Source organism: Elephantulus edwardii, unplaced genomic scaffold, assembly GCF_000299155.1.
Source record: "Elephantulus edwardii isolate Elephantulus edwardi_28Jun2011 unplaced genomic scaffold, EleEdw1.0 scaffold00122, whole genome shotgun sequence".
NCBI classification, from domain to species: Eukaryota; Metazoa; Chordata; class Mammalia; order Macroscelidea; family Macroscelididae; genus Elephantulus; species Elephantulus edwardii.
Genome location: NW_006399872.1, coordinates 6,304,019 through 6,324,988, shown reverse-complemented (window position 1 = coordinate 6,324,988; position 20,970 = coordinate 6,304,019). Strand labels below are relative to the sequence as shown.

General features: G+C 37.4%; 1 protein-coding gene across 3 annotated transcripts in view; it reads left to right on the top strand.

Moving 5' to 3' along the window:
- LOC102868820 (serine/threonine-protein phosphatase 2B catalytic subunit alpha isoform-like) overlaps nt 1-20,970 on the top strand; it is a 422,832-nt gene that overhangs the window by 197,558 nt on the left and 204,304 nt on the right. For 2 of the 3 annotated variants that reach the window (XM_006893087.1, XM_006893088.1), the window contains exon 2: nt 290-490. The exons of the other annotated variant lie outside the window; for it this stretch is intronic. In XM_006893087.1, coding sequence (XP_006893149.1) covers nt 290-490 — 201 coding nt within the window. The remainder of the gene's footprint in view (nt 1-289; nt 491-20,970) is intronic. 3 annotated transcript variants of the gene reach the window in all.

Below are 20,970 nucleotides of genomic sequence, written 5' to 3'. Positions count from 1 at the left end.
GACTTATTATGTGTAAGAATAGAATTCTGTTTCCATCACAGGGTGTTTAATGACTGATGTTTTAGAAATAGATTGCTAAGCTTTTTTTTCCTTTTTTTTTTTTTTTTTGTGAGGCACCTCTGGATGGACACAAATTGGCAATCTTTCAGTTACTAATGAAATATTTAGTGGTTTGCATCATCCATGGACTCTTTGTTTACTGACTGGAATGTATACTTGAGGTTGCTACTGGTTTTTTTTTTGTGGTTCAGTATTAGCTAATCTGATAATGTGCTTTATTCTTTTACAGCTGTCCCATTTCCTCCAAGTCACCGACTTACAGCAAAAGAAGTGTTTGATAATGATGGGAAACCTCGGGTGGATATCTTAAAGGCACATCTCATGAAGGAGGGCAGACTGGAAGAGAGTGTTGCATTGAGAATAATAACAGAAGGGGCTTCAATTCTTCGACAGGAAAAAAACTTGCTGGATATAGATGCTCCAGTCACAGGTAGGTCCTGAGGACATGACTCTTATCAGTTTATGTCCACTTTGTCTTTATAATAGCATATCAAAATTCTTACCAAGCAGTGAGTATTCCACTTTCTTATTTATCTTACTCTTTCGCTGTTAAGTTTGTGAAATTAAAAATTAAGGGTATTATATGTCTGTAAATATGTTCTTATTTTTCTTTGTTAGATATTTACAAATTATGATGTTTTGAAAAGTGATTTGCAGCCTGGAGGTGATGAAGTGATAGTGTAGTAATGCTGTAAATAAGAGCTTTGATAAAGTTAAGGGGTGGTGGTATTTTTCAGTAGAGATTTTAAATGGATTGGATAGACCTAGGATGTTAATTGGATGTTAATTTCTACTTTAACTAGTCATTTAGTCACTATGGAAGTCGTAAGAAAAGTTCTCAAGATGAGATTGCCTGACTAGATTCTCCCTCCTTCTCCTCCTCTGCTTCTTCCTGGTATCCCTTCTCTTCTACCACCACCACCACCACCACATCCGTCTTTTTACTCTCTTCCGTCTCCTCAACCACAATTCTAGATAAAGTGCAAATTTTCGAATCTCACTCAGCACTACTGAAACAGATTCCCTGTGATGAGACTTAAGATCTGTTTTTTTAATGCGATTTTTTTAATGTGCATTGTGATTCACATAGAAATTGAGATCTATAAACTTATTAAGATGGCTGAATTGGTCTCATTTCTTGTGTTATTTTGGTGCTTAGAAAAAGAAAGCTTTACTTTATGCATATTTTTTGTTCTACTTTCTATAGGCAAGTAAGTATTTTACATAAGGGTATAGGTAGAAAATCATTGCCATTAAATTGACTGACTCATACATAGATAGTGTCTTAGCTTAAAAAAATGGATTTTGTCAGAAAACTTTGTATGTATATGGAGTAAAATGGTAGAAATATTCTTTTACAGAGTTTAATAAGCATACTGCTTTGCAATTTTAGAGAAACTGAAGACATTTATTTCCCTCTTAACTACTATCATTTTGTGGAAAGGGAAAAGCATTAGAAAGAGTAGATTATCCTGTTTGGAAGACATTAGAAACTTTCTATTATTTCAGATACACAAGTGACTTTGTGTGCCTTCTAAATCTTTATGTACTCTAAGTATTCAGACATATATTTAAATGTTAAATGTTGAGAGATAAACTCTAGAATATAGGACTTTCTTTCAAAAAAGCTGTCTAGAATATCAGACATTCTCTGATGTGATTATCTTTAGTAACTCTTACAGTTGATAATGATGATGGTACAGAATAGGACAGGGTTCAGATCTGATGTCCATCAGGTTGCTATGAGTTGTACTCATCTTGACAATACCTAACTATGACATAATGGTCTTCCCTGGGTAGATAAGGGTACGTGGTTAAGCTGCCAACCCAAAGATAATGCAGTTCAAATCCACTAGCTGCTCTATGAGAGAAAGATGGGCAGTCTCCTCCCTTGCAGTTTGTTGCATATGAAAACCGACTGGAGGGTCAGTTATTAGTCTATTCCAACCCAATAGCACAATATAGCAACAACAGCATTCCCAAGAAATGGACATTATTTACATTTTGTTTTGTTTGGCCATAATGTTTTTCTTGTTAGATAGGAGACAGAAATGTTTATGGCTGGGATTAGGCACCAAGAAGCATGGACTTCAATGGTGTTGAAAAGTAAAACTGTTGGCGAACAAGATTAAGCTCTAGATTTCCCGTGTGTGCCACTATTACGTCCATTTTTCAATTTTAAATATGAAATTATACATTTGATCCAACTCATCAGTACTATAAAAGTGAAATTGAACATGCTTAGCTTTCATGTTCTTGTTGTTGTGGTGTACCGTTGAGTTGGAACCAACTCATAGTTGACCCTTGACAGGTTTTCAGAGGTGGTTAATTGCATGGAAGAATATTGCCCATCCAAAAACTTAAAAATCTATCTTAGCTCAGAATCCACCAACAAAACAACTACTTTGAAATGTAAGCAAAATAGAAACTTTGCCTATATAAAACAAATCAAACCAAAACTACTTTTGAGTTGATGCTGAATCATAATAACTCTTCACTGGATTTCTGAGACTATAAAATCTTACAAGGAAGACATTAGCCATCTCACTCCCAAATAATGATTTTTGGATTAGGATCTTTGGCCTTTCATTTAACAGGGGATGCCATAATTCAGTAGTCTCCAGGGATTTTTGCCTATATATTAAAAGTAAAGAACTCAGTTTAGAAGTTATTTGGTTTATTATCATTATTAGTTGTAGTTTGTTTGCATAGTTTGTATACATTGTTTTTCACACTATTTTTGATTTACATTGTGTTTCTTACACTCATTCTCAAGCATTATGTTTTATAAAATTAATCACCATTGGACCTTGCCCATCACTTACTACCCTGTCTTTTCACCTGGATCTTTCCCATTTCCTTTCCCTCTCCCTCCACCTGTCCAACTTGCAGCTCTTTGGTTTCAATGCTACCCATCTTCAGCCCTCTGACACCTTGAGTTTCCATACATGTTTTACTACTTATTCTTCTATTTTTACAATAATGATCTTATGCCGTATTTTCATTTTGAGACTGCATTATTAGTTCACTCATCATATTTCTCTCTAGCCTCTCCCAAGTTACATAGTAGTTTTTGCAATCATTGCTCCTGAATGTTTTAATAGTTTGAGGGATCTTTGGTGGTTTAGTGGTAAGGAATTTCATTGTGTTAATGCAAAGGTGCACGGTTCGAATCCACCAGTTGCGCTATAAGAAAAAGATGGCTAGTCTCCTCCCATGTGATTTACTGCCTCTGAGAACCCACGAGAGGGTCAGTGCCAGCTTTGCAGGTCACAGCAACATTAGCTTTAAACTCTATTATTAAACTTATTTTCTTCTGTAAGAATGAATTGCTTAGCATTTTATTATTCACCCATTTCTCCATTTCACATAATATGTCTTTTCTAAGGAAAAATTTGTTAGATGCAAAAATGAGCTAAGTAATTATTAATAAAATTGATAATCATAAGGAAAGCATACATGTGAAGCAGACATTAGGGCTTCATACTTTCTTAGTTGGTCTGGTAATCCTGTCAGACAGCTTTGTCTAATCTGTTCTGTTCCGAAAGAACACAGCACACAGGGTAGTACTGGATGTGTGAAATTAATGCTGTTTAGTTCCTGAACCCTGAGACCATCATTAATACATGTGTCTACCATAGGATTCAGTAGAGATCATACCTGGTTATTTCTACTGTAATATCCACCTAGGTAACATTTTGACAAGTTTCAGGGTGAAGATCAGAAGAAGAACTCATCTTGGAAATCACGACTACATTATGTATGCTTTCTCTGTGTGTGATGGGGGAGGAAGAAATCCAAAGTAATCCTTTTAAATAGTGACCAGAAATAGCTACGGAGACATCACAGAATATGCTGTACTAGTTATAATCCAAGCACGAGGAACCTTTTTGTAGGAAAGATTTGTATCTGATAATGATGACAAGATCTAAGTAGATTACATTTTCTGCTATATAAGGATAGAGAATTATAGTGACAGAGGGGGTGGAAAAATTATTTTAACAGTGGGATAAAAACAGAAATGAACTTTTTCATATAATTTGCTGGAATGTTATATTATGTAACATATCCCAAGCCATGATTTTCTGAGCCAATAACGGAAACATAGAGAAGTGTAAAAGAAAAGCAGAGAACATTGATCAGATAAAATCCGAAGCACTCTCAAATTGACTTACAGTGACTCTGTGATCAAGAAATCTAAACCTTGTCCTATTCTGCTCCAACTGTATGATCTTTGCCTTACTCACGCCTTTGTTAAAGTCACAGTGTCAGTCCATCTACTTGAGAGTCTTCTTCTTTTCCTCTGACTTTCCCAGCATGAAGTTTTTCCCCAAGCACTAATCCCTCCTGAAATGCCCAAACTTTATGAGACAGAATTTCACCATCTTTGCCTTTAAGAAGCATCCTGGTTCAAAATACTTCTATAAAGTTTTTTTGGATAAATTATTTTACCTCAAGATTTTCTTCTATGTGGACAGCCAAATGGGCAGTGTAATATTTTTTTTTCTATTTTAAGTATTTGTTGTTTGAATAATCACACCTATAAGTTTATACTTTACTATAACCAAGTGTGATGTTGTGAATAAAAATAAAATTTACACCAATATTTGGGTTTACAGTATTCATTATGAAACTCAAAGTACAAGGCTCAAACCCATCAGCTGTGCATTGGAGAAGGTTGGGTAGTCTCCTTCTGTGTGATTAACTGGCTCTGAAAGCCCATTCAAAGATCAGCTATGGGTTATTTCTGACTCAGCAGTACACAACAACAGTAACAATTCTTTATATGTAGTTTAGAATTTCACACTGAAGGTGGAGAATGTAAGACATAATTTTTATGAGACATTTTTCCAGAGGAAAAATGAGAATCAAGATGTAATAAAAGTAATAGAGGAAAAATAAGATACTGTTATTGTAAATCATACTAACTGCAGAAGAAGGATGTATCTTTTTAATTTGGGAAGAATGCCAAACCTGGATCCTGATGATTTTACCATTTTCAAAAGGTCCTAGGAAAAGTTCTTGCTGCGTGTATGTTTATGTTGTTGTTAGGTGCCATTGAGTCAACTACGATTCATAGAGACTCTATGAATAATGCATATGGACACCATTCTAATCTGTTCCATCCTCATCATCTCTGATATAGTCAAGTCCATTGCTAGATAGTGTATCAGTCCATCTAGTTTAGGGTCTTCCTCTGTTTTCTGACCTTTTCCAAGAATGATGTCCTTTTACAAGGACTGACCTCTCCTAACAACACTGATCAAATAAAACCACAAAGTATATGAGAGGAAGTTTTATCATCCTTGCCTCTAACAAGCCCCCTGGTTACCCTCCTTCCAAGACATATTTATTTTTTCTTTTGGCAGCCCATGGGATATTCTCCAATACCACGCCTCAAAAGCATCTGTTATTCTTTTGTCATTCGTTGTCCAGCGTTCAGATGCATAGCAAGTTATTGAAAAGTCCATGACTTGCATCAAGTGCCACAGTCTTTAAACTAATATTGTTCCTCCTTAGCTTCTTCAAGAGATCCTTGACAGCAGATTTTCCCAGAACAATATATCTTTAGATTTCTTGACAGCTGAAACCAAGTGTGTGGATCCAAATAAGATGAAATTGTTAACTTCTATCTTTTCTTCCTTTAGCATCTTGCTTCCTGTTGGTCCAGTAGTGAGAATTTTGGGGAACTTTGGTGGATTATTAGTGTAAGGAGTTGTACTGTCAACCATAGGCAGGCAGTTCACATTCACCAGCTATATGCTCTAGAGGAGAAATATGTGCAGACCTTCTGTGTGATTGACAGTCTCTGAAAACTCATGGGATGATCAGCTCTGAGTCAGCTCCAGCTGGACTGTATATATTGTATGTGGCTAGATCCCATGGACTCAGCTGCAACTCATAGAGACTCTATGAACAACCTGTACGAACACTACCTTGATCTGTGCATTCAAGTCCATTGCTAGTTAGGATGTCATCCATCTCATTTAGGGTCTTCCTCTGTTTTCTGACCTTCCACTTTTCCAAGAATGATGTCCTTTTATAAGGACTGACTTCTTAAAAATAGTACAGAGGTGTGTGGGTAGAGTATGACAAGTGACGTCTTGTTGGAATTCAACATTAAATGTAGCAAATGTGTGAACTTCAAAAAGGAATGAAATATATTTCTCACAGTTAAATACAAAAGCTACTTCCTAGCCTTCCCCCCACTCTTTCTCCCTACTTTTTTGTTAATAATTTCAGTCTCTGAGCTTTATAAGTAGCTATACTAACTTATATCCTGTAGTATAACCCTATTTAAGAAAAACCGAGGGTTTATAGTGTTATTTAAAATAGGAACATCTTTTTACCATTTTGTAAGTCTTTAAAAAGGCAAGATCTTCCTTCAGGTATTTATAAAACATTGAAAGGTTTGCGTTTATTTAATATTTTTCCCACTTTAAAATTCAGTGCGTTTTCTTTTGGAAAAACAGAAGTACACGGTAATTGTTGTGCACCAACCCAGCTCCATGCTTCTCTGACTTTAGAGGAGACAGTGCGGTGTGTACTTTGGCGCTTAGGTAATACAGATTTAGGTAACTGGTGGGAAGTCTCCCTACTAATATAGTCTGTTGTGTACCAGCTCAGAACAAGGGGAGCATGAGGCACATTCTGTTTACTTTCCTAGCTATTTTGCCTGATGAGAGTGGTGGCTGTTTCATAGATTTAATGATTTGTGTCTTGGAGGCATTTTGTAAAGAAATATACTTTCCTTCTTTGGCATTTCTCTGAATATTGAAGTGAGTTTGCTTTGTTTCCTTGCAAACATACAAATGGAACATTCAAAAAGTAAGATATCAAGTTGGCAACTCATTTTGCTAATTCAATAGAACAAACATTTATTAAATGTTTACCTATTCCAGGTGGTGTGGGTTATACATATGTGAATAACACCTGCTTTTTCTCCCCATGAGCTCAGAATATAACAGAAAAACTTGAAACCAATATTTTCCCAAAGATAGGTATATCAAGCTGTTGATTAAATAAAGATATGACCTAGATTTATTCCAGTAAATTAAAGAGTACCCAAATGGATACAGCTAATTGAAAACGAAAAGGTGTTCCTACTTTCTAAATGGTTAAGGTTTCTGTAACAGTGCTTGTTGATTAGTATACTTCATCATTGAGATAGAGAATTTTTTTTTAATAGCTGAGATCTCATTTCACAGTGTATTGCAGGGAGAGCCATGCTTGCAGCTGTTAATAATAAAGCAAATGAGATAAAGTCCTCAACGAGATTACTTAAGGTCTATTGCAAAATCAGAGACAAACAGATAATTGCTATGCATTGTGTTAAGAACTGTAAATGGAGAGTTTATAGACTGGCGTAGGAACTCAGAAGGAGGAATGTAGGGAAGCCAAGATGTCTGGATACACTGAATGACACTTGAACTAGACCATGTATGAAGAATAAGATTTTGCTATATAAAAATCTGGCAAGAATATTCTAGGCAGAGAGAATAGTATATTGAAGGTATTGTTCTTAGTGAAGGGAGGTCTGGTAGTTGCACTGCACTGCCAGCTTGAAGACATATGGCTTGAAACGATTAGCTCCTCCACAGGAGGAAAATGGGACATGTACTCCCATGTGTTTACTACCTATGGAAATATGCTGGAGGCTTAGGTGTATGTAGATTCTAACTTGATGGAACATAAAAAAACCCAACAACAACAACACTATTAGTGAGCTCTGGTGACCTAATGGTAAGAAGTTGCACTGCCATCCCAAAGGCAGGCTGTTCCTGTGGAAAACGATGAACATGTTGTTTTATATAATCCAGCTTGATGGCAACCATCAACAGTGTTCTGAAAGAGTCCCTGGATCACCCAAACGGTTCAGCAATGTACAACTATGTGTTACTTGTAGTTTACCCCCATCTAGAAGTATGGAGCACGGTGGCCTAGTGGTAAGAAGCAGCACTGTAATCCTGAAAGTGTGTGGTTCAAATCTACTAGTTGCTCCACAGGAGAAAGATGGGCAGGCTACTCCCTTGCGGTTCAACCTGCCTTTGAAAACCCACTGGAGGGTCAGCTCTAGATCAGTTCCAACTCGAAGGTACACCACCACCACCACAACAGAGAAAGAACGACCTGTCAGGCTACTTCTGAAAGGCCATAGCCTTGAACATTCCATTGATCAAAGCTCTACTCTGACTCACCTGAGGTCTCCATGACTCAAAAGGACTTGGATTAACTCAAAAGGAGCTTGGATTTTCTTCTTAAGTAGCATCTCATGTTCTTAAAGGTTTTTTTATTTGAAGATGGCATTTCTAAAGGGTATGTGGGGTTGGAATGGAGAGGAAGACTAATGTTGAAAGGTACTTGGAAGTCTGGAAGGTCATATCTGTGGCAATTAAATATCGGGATATTGTTTTAAAGGCACCGAGGATTTTTAAGGGTTATTGAACAGGGAAGTTACATAATCAAGTTTGTAAATAGAATAGTCTTTTTTTTTAAAAAAAAAAAAGTTAGATGAGATTTGCCTGAAATAAGGAGGATCTCTTGGTAAAGAGGTTCATTTAACTAAAAAAAAAAAACAAAAAACCAAAAAACCCTGATCTTCTGCCTTATTGCTACAATATGTGACATATTTGACTGTAATTGAAAAACCATTCTCCATTAAAGACAGCCTTGCAGAGTCATGGAAGGTAACTGTGAAACAGTTAGCATTTCGAGGCAGTGGGTTAGAGGGGTTGTTGATTAAGAATGTTTAATGCTGTCCTAAGGGATAAGTATAGCTTTGAGAGGGACTGGGAGCTGGGTATGGCTTTGAGTAGAGGTCTTTTTAAAAATTACTGCTAATTTTAAGAACCTCTGATTCATTTCTGTTTTTTCCTCAATCATTTATCTATTAAAGATTTATTGAATATATGGTAGTTTATGCAAGAATCCAATTTCATTTTCTCCTTGAAGTGCCTACATTTTCCTGTTGATTTAGCAAAGAACATTACCCTCATTTGTAAGGCAAAAACAGATCAAGAACACAGGTTTTTAGTAGAGTGATTTGGAGCTCATTGTCTGCTCTCTGGGCTGAGGGGAAAGGCCAGCCTCAGCTGGGCAAACTGCTAATCTCTCCAGTTTGTCTGTTTCCTGCAGTGGGGGATTTGTCCCTGGGGCAGCAAAGGATTCCCTCAGTGGCTGTGCTTGCCATTTAGCATGTCAGGCAGTTGCCAGGAGAACCCTCTGGCTTTGTTCCTGGATGTGAGAATGGACTGGTGGCCAAGTTTAAGGCCATGGCATTCCTTCCCTTACTGCAGCTGACGTCAATTAGGAGAATTCCCCACGCCTGTTCTCTGGGGAGAGTTAAGTGGGGATAGGCGTCCAGTGTCTTTTGGGACCAAAAAGATCAGTGTTTATTTGCCTCATACTCTCATTTGTCACTATCAAGCAATGTGGTCTTAGTTTATATGGGGATAAAACATTACTTCTAAGGCATTTTGCCCACTTGTGATCTCACTGGCCAGATCTTTAGGGTCTGCCCTCCAGCCTGAGGCCTATTTTGGTCTCTGGTCCACTGTTGGCAGGCCAGTTTGAGTCCAGCCTCTGGCAGCAGCACTTTTTATTGAAGTTCTTATACCCCATAATTTGGATCCTTTATTTAAACAAACAAACAAACAAACAAAGTACAAAAAGAAAATGATAGTAAAAGGGTCGCTACAGGAGAAGCAAAGGCCTTTTCCCTGATATGTTCACAGAGGCCTGTGTACTGAAAATAGTGTCTGTGGCAATTAGTTTTAAATTGCTGAATAATCTCTCACAGCTGGCTATGGAAATTGCACTGGTGAATAGAAATGCATATTGACATACCCCCTACCTCTGTGATTCTGCTTGTCATATCCTCCCTGTTTTCTTCTCTGATTTTACAAAATATATCTTACTACCCTCGCCACTCCCCCTCTGCCTGTCCCCAAATCCCCACTGTCACAGAGACTCAGACTCATGGCTACCTGCCATCCAGTTGAAGGGAGGAGGCTGCACCTCTTGAGAGATGATTGCCTGATGGATTTGACCTGCTCACCTTCCTGTTTAGCAGCCTTACAGGTAATAGCTGCCTCCAGGGATTTTTTAGGGTCAGTCTTAGTGTTGTTGTGGACTGTCAAGTAAGAACCAACCCATAGCTGATGTTCCAGCAGGTTTTCAGGGGCAGATAATCAATCACATAGGAGCGAATTGCCCATCCATATCCCACAGAGCAGATGGTGGATTTGAATGCTTTGCCTTTAGACTTGCAGCCAAGGCCACTTTCCATCTAGGAAACTCATTTAACCTTGAGAAAAGAGAGACTCACTTTAAGTCATTGTTTCTCCACTTTGAGCTTGCATTGGAATCACCTAGAGGGTTTGATAAAATGGACTAAGTCTTGCCCCCCTGTTTCTGATTCAGGAAGTCTGAAACAGAGCTCACAATAGTGAATATTAAATTCCCTGGTGAGGATAAAGCTCTCCATCTGGTGACATCATGGGGGGACCCATTGAGCCACTGGTTAAATATTTGCCTTGAGCTCACATAGCTTATAAACTGAAACTGTCACTGTATATTATGCACTATATACTGTTGTGTGAAAGGGTTAAAACATTTGACACCTTTACTGGACTATGTTCATACTCAACACAGAGAAAAAAAGAAAACTGGAAGAATGCTAAAGTGAAAAGTTCTCAGAAAAAGGAATAGATTACTGTGATTGTTGATTATAATGTATTAAATTTTAAATAAATCTGTGATGCTGCAGCACAAAGCAGAAAGACAAGGCAATGGTTGTTAGCATATTTAGGACATAAAATCTTTCTTTGTAGGGGATGTAATATTTAATTTTGTAATATTTAATTTGTTCCATGTAAAACCATACCTCGAGCTTTTCTTTGTGAACTATCTGAGAATATAAAAATTCTCTTTGTAAGTTGTTAAAATCAGATAGGCAAACTTCTTCCTATTAGTGCAGCTCACAGTTTATAAAGAAGGAACAGAAGATTATGACTTAAAAGCATCTTTAAGAGAGTTTGTTAGTAATGAATACCACATTAATAATAACTTGGGTTGTAGTAATTAAGTACTTATGTGTAATGATTCGAGTCGATGATAGTCTGTTAACATCAATAAACATGTAATGCCATCTAGCAGGAACATTTGACAGTCTTTAAAGTTACATCATAATTACATAAACAGATTGCTAAAATAACTTTCAGTAATAGTTATTGTTGCTGTTTGCAGTTGAGTCCAAACCAACTCATAGCCGCCCCTCCACTGGTTTTTCCGAGGCAATAAATCACATGGGAAGAGACTTCCCTTCCTTCTTCCGTTAGTCATAGGATGTTGTTGTTGTTGATTGTCGTCTACTTGAGCATGACTCATAGGCTTATGTTACAAATTTTCCATGAGTTGGGACTTTTCACAGATAGTGAAGTGCGAAAGCATCTTTATTATAGCAGCACCTACAGTTGTTTTGAAGATAAAAATCTACAAAAGTATTAAACACTAAATTTTAGCACATGCAGTAATTATACTCCTTTGTTTTGGACAAGGTTAAAATATATTAAAATCAATAATATCATAGTAACTTTGCAAGAAGTGATACTGCCGTTACACTGAAGTACTCCACATTAGGAAAGATAATCTCCTTATATACAGTAAAGGAGAAAAAAATGTAGATGCACTTCTTTTTCTCTTGAGATTATATCCATGTTTATGGGCGTTCATGGACATTCTCAAGTAGTGGTCATAGTCTGGTACTGGGCCATGGCCAGTGTAATTTCTTTTTTTAAATTTTAATAAGCCCCAGAATCCTTGCCTCCAAGGAGTAGCTTGGTTTAATCCTCTCCAAGATGAATCCGTTTGTTTTCCTGGCAGTCCATGGTACATTCAGTGCCCTTCTCCAGCACCACAGCTCAAAAGCATCCACTCTCCTTCTGTCCTCCCTAGTCATTGTCCAACTCTCTGATGCTTAACAAGCGATTGCAAATACCATGGCCTGTATCAGGCGCACCTTAGTCTCCAGAGAGACACTGTTGCTCCTGAGTACCTTAGAGAGGTCCCTAACAGCAGACTTTCCCATCGCGATATGCTTTTTGATTTCCTGACTGCTGGTGCCAGAGTGTTGACTGTGGAGCCGAGCAAACTGAAGCTGTGAACACTCTCAATCTCTTTGTCATCCATCCTGATGCTGCCAATTGGTCCACTGTAGGAGTGTAAAATAGTGCAACCACTGTGGAAGCCAGCATGGCACTTTCTCAAAAAGTTGGAAATAGAAATACCATTTGACCCAGCAATTCCACTACTGGGAATATACCCTAAAGAAACCAGAACTGTCACCCAAGCAGATATATGCACACCCATGTTTGTTATGGCTTTGTTCACAATAGCAAAGAGTTGGAAACAACCCAAGTGCCCATCAGCAAATGAATGGATAGAGAAGCTGTGGTATAGTCACAGAATGGAATACTATGCTGCATTGAAAAACAAGGAACTTATGCAATATTATTCAAGATGGGTGACCCTGGAGGACATTATGCTGAGTAAAATATCTCAGCCACACAGAGACAAATATTGCATAGTGCCACTGTTATAAACTAGGACTGACATCAGGGTTGAGGGGAGACTGACAAAGATGGGATAAATAATGTATCCTGCATTGAAACAGATGAGGAAGAAAACTGTTTAAAAGGGATATGTGGTAAGGTATTATTGTCAAGACAGGAGTCCAGAACAAAGGCTGCATATTGGAGTGGACCTGGGGGGAAGGATTGTAACACAATAGGGGAAGTTTCTTTTACTTTTCAAAGGGAAGAGAGTGGGTGAGAGGTCGGCAGGGAGAAAAGTGCAACAATGAGTGAATGGAAATCCAAAGTCTCTATAAATTTTCATTAAAATTAATAAAAAAATAAGAAAAGAGACAAAAACTTTTGATTTCCTTTTCAAACAGAATAAAATGTTTATGTGTTCCAGTAAAAAAAAAAAAATAGATTGTCCAAATACCTCATTCTCTTTTTGTCCATATCTCCAGTGCTCATTGAGTGAACTTTGCCTCATGAAGTGAGGTGAGGTGGGAGTTTCTGGGATGATTTGAGATATAATTCACTTTGTTGAAGAGTAGGGAAGGACAGCCTTTTTTTTTTTTTTTTAGAGCAATATTCTTTTTTCTCATATTAAACCTTACAAGAAAACTGTGACTGTATGAATATCATTTCTAAGAGTGAGTAAATACCTGCCAACAAGTCTTATTTCATCATATGAAAATATTTATAAAATAGGATATTACTGGGGGATCAAGGTACCAGTCTTAACAATAGCACTGAATTGTGAAATTCTAAACAAAATCTTGTTTTGTGTTTTAGTAAGTTTTCCTTAATTCTAGATTCAAACATAGTATACTTCTCTGAAATTAACTTTTGTTCATATTAAACACCGTACCCCATAGTGCTGATCTGCAAGTTCTAGGGGCATTAACATTGTTATGTTGGATATTTTGTGTAAAGTTTGGACAAAGTGTTTTCAAATAAATGACAGATATTTGGTGAAAGGAAACCTGAGCTCTTCTGTTCATCTTATGAACATTTCTTTTGTCCTTTCCTTTTTTCTTAATGCTTTCTGCTTCTGAGTTGCCTCTATGTTGTTTATGATAAGCAATGCTCTCGGAGAGAATGAAATTATTATTGTTGTTAGGCACTGTTGAGGTGAAACTGGCCTATAGCTGAGCCTCCAGTGAGTTCTAAGGTAAATTGCACTGGAGAATGTTGTCCATCTTTTCCCTCAGAGCAGGTGGTGGTTTCAAACCATGTATCTTTGTGTTGACAACACAATTCCTTACCACTAAGCCATCAGCTGATAAGAAACTCCTTAATTATAAGGAATTATTATTTCTTTAATACTAAAATGGTTCTTAGCAGGAAAGCTGTATATAGCACAAAGTAATATTCAGTTTTAATCAGTATTTCTTTTTCCCCTATGGTTCAATTTATAATGATGATTATTTATGAAAAGTGTAGTTACACTACCTTTATATATTTATACACCAGTATATTTATACTATCTTTCTTTTCTGATACATAGACATTACATATATTCAAGATAGTGTCAGCTTTGAGTTTCTTTGTATTCTATGATCAGTGGCAACATTGTAATATTAAAAAAAAATCTATTTGAAATTTGTAAACTTGATACCATATCAGAAATGAAGGCATTCTCATAAGATCTCTGCATATATTATGCTTTAACATGCCATCTGGTGGTATGCTTTTGATACATCTAGTTGTGTGTTTAGATGCCATCTGCCATATTGTTACTGCTTATGAAACAGAATCATTTTGCAATTATATACTAACACATTAGTACCATTTATAATGCAGTATCCCCTTGTCTTCCTTTCTGTTTCTTGAAGAAATATGAATATTTGGATTTTTTCATTAGTATAAGCTGATTTATTTTTTAAAAAACAGGAGACATTACATTTGGACTATTTAATATTAACTCAGTCTGATGAAAACTTTTAGATATTCAACATTCTCTTCCATGCTTTGCTAAGGAGCTCTTGTGGTACAGTGGCTAAAGTATTTGGCTGTCAATTAACAATTAGTAGTTTGAGCTGACAGATTACCACTCTGTGAGAGAAGATGGTGACATCTCAATTCCTTCAATTGGAAACCCTCAAGAGCAGTTCTTTCTGTGCTATGGAACAGTATGATTGGAATCTATGCGATAGTGAAGCCTTTTTTTTTTTTCAGATTACCTTTTCCTCTGGTTTTAGACATGCAATTTTATATCTTTTTTTATTAAATTTTATTCATTTTAATGAACATTTACAGATATTTGGGGTTTTCATTCATTCATTGTTGCACTATTTTCTCTACCCCCCCCAGTTTGTTCTTCTTTTTCACCCCCCTTGAAAGTCTGTTTTAATTGTCCAATTGCCACAGTGTTTGTCAAGGCCAGTTCTGATTAATCTCCTTTGTCAGGGTGTCCTTTGCCATTCCCTATCACTCCTCCTTGATAGACTTCACCCTGATTCATAAGGAAAAGGGGACGGCGTATTCTCTTAGCTACTTTTAAATCTTTTTTAAAGATCCTAATTATAAAAGTTTTTCATTTAGGTTTTAAAGATAAAGTTTGATTAGGTATTTGGAGATCATACAGTGATTAGGAGATTATAAAATAATTATTAACATGAAACAGAAATTGTTCATTTGAAATTCTCTTCCTCATGTTTTAAACATTAAAGGCAAACTCCTTCAAAGGTAGAACTTAGCTTACCCTTAACTACTACTATATTTTTCTTCTTTAAGAGATAAACTGGTAATAGTTATTAAATTATTAAATATATATCTCAAAGCTTGGTGAAACTCAGAAAATAAATTGTCTGCATTATTGATATGAAATAGCCATTTGAGAATCTGAATTTATGAAATGTTGAAAATACATGGGATTGCATTTCTTTGTGTGACTAATTAGTTTAGTAAGAATATCAATTTGAGGTGAATTATAAGTTCTTTTTCTATGCTGAACCACTAAACATTCTTAAGGACTCATATACAGTTTATTTGGGGTTTGGACATTGGGAGTGGCATTGAGGTGTGTGTGTGTGTGTGTGTGTGTGTGTGTAACAGCTCTGGTGGCATAGTTTGTAGCATGTCAGACAACTAACCAGAAATGCTGTGATTTGAATATACAGGCTGCAGGACAAAGGTTAGACAATCTCCTTGTATTAAAGAAACAGATGTGTGTGTGTGTGTGTGTGTGTGTGTGTGTAGAGAGAGACAGAGACAGACATGAGAGAGAGATATGTATAGAAATATAATTATATAGTTACTGTGGTTAGGTGCCATCAAGTATGACCCATAGTAACCTTATAAAAGACAGATCGGAACCCTGCCCTTTCCTGTGCCATCTTCACAATCTCTGACATACTCAAGTCAGTTGCTACAGTCACTGTCCATCTGGTTGAAGGTCGTCTTTTTCTCTAAAAATATCAAGAGCTGAGTAGTGATGGGCATATCTGGCCTTTACTATCTCTGCAAGGGGAAATTGTCCACATCAATACCAGACACAGCACAAAACCAATTCTTGTGAAGTCAGATGTGTCTTTGATACTCCTCTACCTCATTTGATTAATCCCACTCCTAACATGAACTGCATTCATAATAAATTCTGCTGAGAATACAGACCAGTTATATCTGGATTGGAGGGAAACTCATCAACAACCTGAATTATGTAGATGACATAATCTTGCTTCCTGAAACTGAGGTGGGCCTGAATCATTTGCTGCAGAAGGTCAAGGAGTGTAGTCTTCACTATGGACTAGCAATATGGTTTACCAACTGGCAGCAGCATGATAGATGGAGCAGAGATTGAGATTGTTAACAATTACTGCCTACTCAGTTCTACAATCAATATTCTTGGTATCACCAACAAGAAATAAAAAGGTGAATTGCATTAGAAAAATCTGCTGTCAGCTCTCTCTCCAGAGTCCTGAAGAGCAGTGATGGAAGTCTAAAGACAAGTGCACCTGATTCAGGCCATTATCTTCTCAATTGCTTGCTATGCATCAGGGAGCTGGACAGTGACTAAAGAATATAAAATAATTGATGTTTTTGAGTTGTGGTGCTGGAGAAGCGTATTGAACATAACATGGATTTGCAAGAAAACAGACAGGTATGTCCTAGAGAAGATAAACCAAACTGCTCATTGGAGGCCAGTATTTTGAGGCTCTGTCTCACATACTTTGAGCATGTTGCCAGAAGGTCCTTGGAGAAGGACATCAGGCTTGGAAGGGTAGAAGACAATCTATCTTATCTAGGGATATATATTTCTTTTTACAGTCCTGCTAGCAGATGTATCAGAAGGTGTGCATGATATTTCCTTCCAGTCTTATATTGTATGACTTTGACCATAATTTATCCTGGTCCAAGTTACTGTGATGAAATCACCCAAGTTGTAGACATTCTGAGGTGTTCTTTTTTTCACTTCATCTACCTTAAAATATCAGTTCAAAACCCTATATTAATGAGTTAATATAAGAATTGTTTGTAATTATAGTATAAACCAGAAACTACACATATAAATGTGACTAAATGAATATAAATATATATCACCATACATAAATACATTGTACAAATGTACGACACTCAACAGATTCAAACAAGGAGTTCGGTAATGGGTTCGGGTGTGTCAGAGACTATGAGGATGTCACAGGATAGGACAGAGTTCAGACAAGCAGTGGGTTATCCTCGACTTGATGACCCCCAACAACAACAATGGCAGTGTATGACTATGTGAGAAAGGGAATTGTGATTTAATACATACCACTCAAGTCATGTAAGAATCATGACTTAATGGCAATGGAACAATTTTTTTTTTTTTTTTTTTTTTTTTTACACTCTCCGTGACCAGTGGGTTAAAATATCATAGATCTCTGGATTAATATTCTAGCCCAGTTTAGGCAACTGAGCAGTTGATTTAATTTATTCAGCTTCCTCTTCTCTTCAATATTAGTTTATTACCTTTCTCACAAGAGTAAGTCAAGTGCTGTAACTGTAAAATTCGGGAGACAATATGTAAATTGTTTTTTTATTACTGCTGTGATAATTTCTGTTGTGACTATTTATTATTGTTAATGGAGCTAGTATTAGCAAGTGTTGGTCCGATTACATTGATTGGTAATTGTTATTATTGTTGTTATATACCATCAAGTTTGGAAGCAGGAGTGGCATCCACTTCCTAAACAACATGCCTCTGGAAACTCTATGAATTTTGATAAATGTTGACAGTTATGGAGGGGTTTCAGGCCTTTTGTTCATAGGGTCACTATGAGTTGTGTTTGACTCGAAGGCAATCAACAACAACAACATACCATCGAGTCAGAACTAGCTCATCAGTGACCCTCTGGAAGGGTTTTAAGAGGCAGTAAATCTTAAAGGAAGAGAGTACCCATCTTTCTCTTGTAGAGTAACTGTTGGATTTGAATTGCATACCTTTGGATTAAGCAGTGCAGCTTCTTATCACTAAGTAAACTACAGAAATCCTCTCCTGTTAAGCATGAAGCTGATATGTTTTTGCTTCAGTGAACCTTTAGTTTTTCTATGATTCACCAAAAAGAGATTTCTCAACCTTTGGTTTGTCCTCTGTTTCTTTCCCCTCGAGTGAATTCCATGCATGTTTTAAGAGTAGGCTCAAGTATATACTTTCTGGTAATATTTCCTTAACCCTTGTTGTTGTTAGGTGCTGTCAAGTTGAACAGTAGTCATAGCCTAAGAACAAAAGATCTGAACCCTGTTCTATCCTGCACCATCCTACTTCTAAACACACAAGAGCCCATTACAGCAGTCACTATAACCATCGACCTGGTTGAGGGTCTTCCTCTCCTTCACTGACCCTCCACCCTTCCGAGCATCATGTCCTTCTTCAAGGAATATAACCTCCTGGCAAAAAGTACAAAGTAGGTGAGGCGAAGCCTCATCTTTCTTACCTCTAAAGATCACTCCGGCTGCACCCTCTCTAAGACATATCTGTTCATTCTCTTGGTCAACCATAGGATGTTCAGTGCTATTCTCCAGCATCACAGCTCAAAGCCTTCTACTCTTTTTTTTCTGTCATCATTATGCATTGTCCAGATCTCAGATGCATAGCTCGTAATCAAAAAGACTTATAACCTGAATCAGATGCACCTTAGTCTTCAAACTGACATCATGAATCCTCAGTAATTTGCAAAAGTTTCTGACTGCAGGTTTTTCCAGTGCAGTGCATCTCCTTACTTCTTGACTCTGGTACCAAGGGTGTTAATTGTGGACTCAAGCATGATGAAGCTATTTACAGTTTCAGTCAACTCTCCATCCTTCATGATGCTGCTTATTGGTCCAGTGGTGGTGATGGTTGTTATTATGTGCTGTCGAGTCAGGTGCAATTCATAGCAATCCTATGTACAATAGTAGTGAAACCTCCTCTATCCTGTGCCAACCTTATTGTCGCTGACACACCCACCCTCATTATCCCAGTCACTGAATCAGTCCATCTCATTGAGGGTCTTCATCTCTTGCACTGTCGCTCTACCCTTGCAAGCATGAGGTTCCTCACCAAGGACTGGTCCTCCTTGAACATGCCCAGAGTATGTCAGGCAAAGCCTGAGAATCCTTGCCTACGAAGAACAGCATGGTTTCACCCTCTCCAGGATGAATCTGTTTATTGTCTTGGCAGTCTGTGGTATATTCAATACTCTTCTCCATAACCACAGCTCAGAGGCATCAATCAATTCTCTTTCTAGCATCCCTCATTATTGTCCTGCTTTCTGACACATAGCAAGTAATTGTGAAGACTATGGCATGGGTCAGAAATACCTTATTCTCCAGAATGATGTCATTATTCTTCAGTACTTTGGAGAGGTCCTTGACAGCAGGCTTTCCCAATGGAATTTATCTTTTGACTTCCTGGATGCTGGTACCAAGAGTGTTAACTGTGGAGCCAAGCAAACTAAAGCTGTTAACAATCTCTTCACCATCCATCATAGTTCTGCCAGCTACCCAGTGGTGAGTATCTTTGTTTTCTTGATATTGATCTTCAATCCACATTGAAGGCTGCAGTTCTTGACCTTCTGCAGCTAGTGCTTCAGGTCCTCCTCAATTTCAGCAAGCAATGTTGTGTCATCAACATAATGTAGATTATTGATGAATTTTCTTCTAATCCTGATGTCACATTCCTCCTGAAAAAGCCCAGTCTCCTGGATAATGTGTTCTGTGTATAGATTGAAAAGGTATGGAGACACATACATTTCTGGCATACACCCTTCCAGATTCTGAATTATGTAGTGTTTTCTTGCTGTGTTTGGATAACTGCCTACTGGTCCAAATGTAGGTTTCACATTAAGCACAATCAAATCTTCTGGATTCCCGTTCTTCCCAGAGTTAGCCGCAGTTTGTTGTGATCCACACAGTCAAAAGCCTTTGTGTAGTCAATGAAGCGCAGACAGACATTCCTCTGGTACTCTCTTCTTTCAGCCAAGATCCATCTAACATTATTCATAATATCACTAGTACCACAGCATCTTCTAAACCCAGCCTGCACATCTGGAATTTCTCTGTTGATGTGCTGTTCCAGTCATTTTTTTAATAATATTCAGCAGGATATTGCTTACATGTGATATTAATGATCTTGTTTGATAATTTCCACAATCTGTGGGTCACTTTCCTTTGGAATGGGAACAAATACAGATGTCTTCCAGTCAATTGTAAGAATCTTCTTTTTTCTGACTTTGAGATGCAATCCATACTGAAGGCTGCATTCTCTGATTTTCTGCAACAAGTGCTTCAAGTCCTCCTCACTTTTAGCAAGCAAGGTTGTGTCATCTGCATAATGCAAGTTATTGATGAGTCAGTCTCCCTTCAATACTGATGCCACCCTTCTCCTCATAGAGTCCAGCTTCTCGCATAATTTGCTCAGCATACGGATTGAATAGATACTTAGAATACAGTCCTGGCACACTCCCTTCTCAGTTCCAAACCATGCAGTACTCTGCTGCTTTATTTGCACAGCGGCCTACTGGTCCAGGTGTCAGTTCAGCATGAGCGTAGTCAAGTGCTCTGGATTCCCATTTTCCCCAATATCAGCCACAACTTGTCATGATCCACACAGTCAAACACCTTTGCATAATAAAATACAAATAGACATTCTTGAATGTTGGAAAACTGGAAATGGTTAAGAATGAATTGGAACACATAAATATTGACACATTAAGTATTAGATGTGATGGACCAGCTTTGGCCCCATTGAATCAGATAATTATATTCTTTACTATGCAGGGAATAGGTTGTGCATAGGGTTTTCAGAGGCCTGCTATTTCAGAAGTGGGTGGCCAATCCTTCTTCCTAGTCTGTCTTAATCTGAATGTTCAGATTT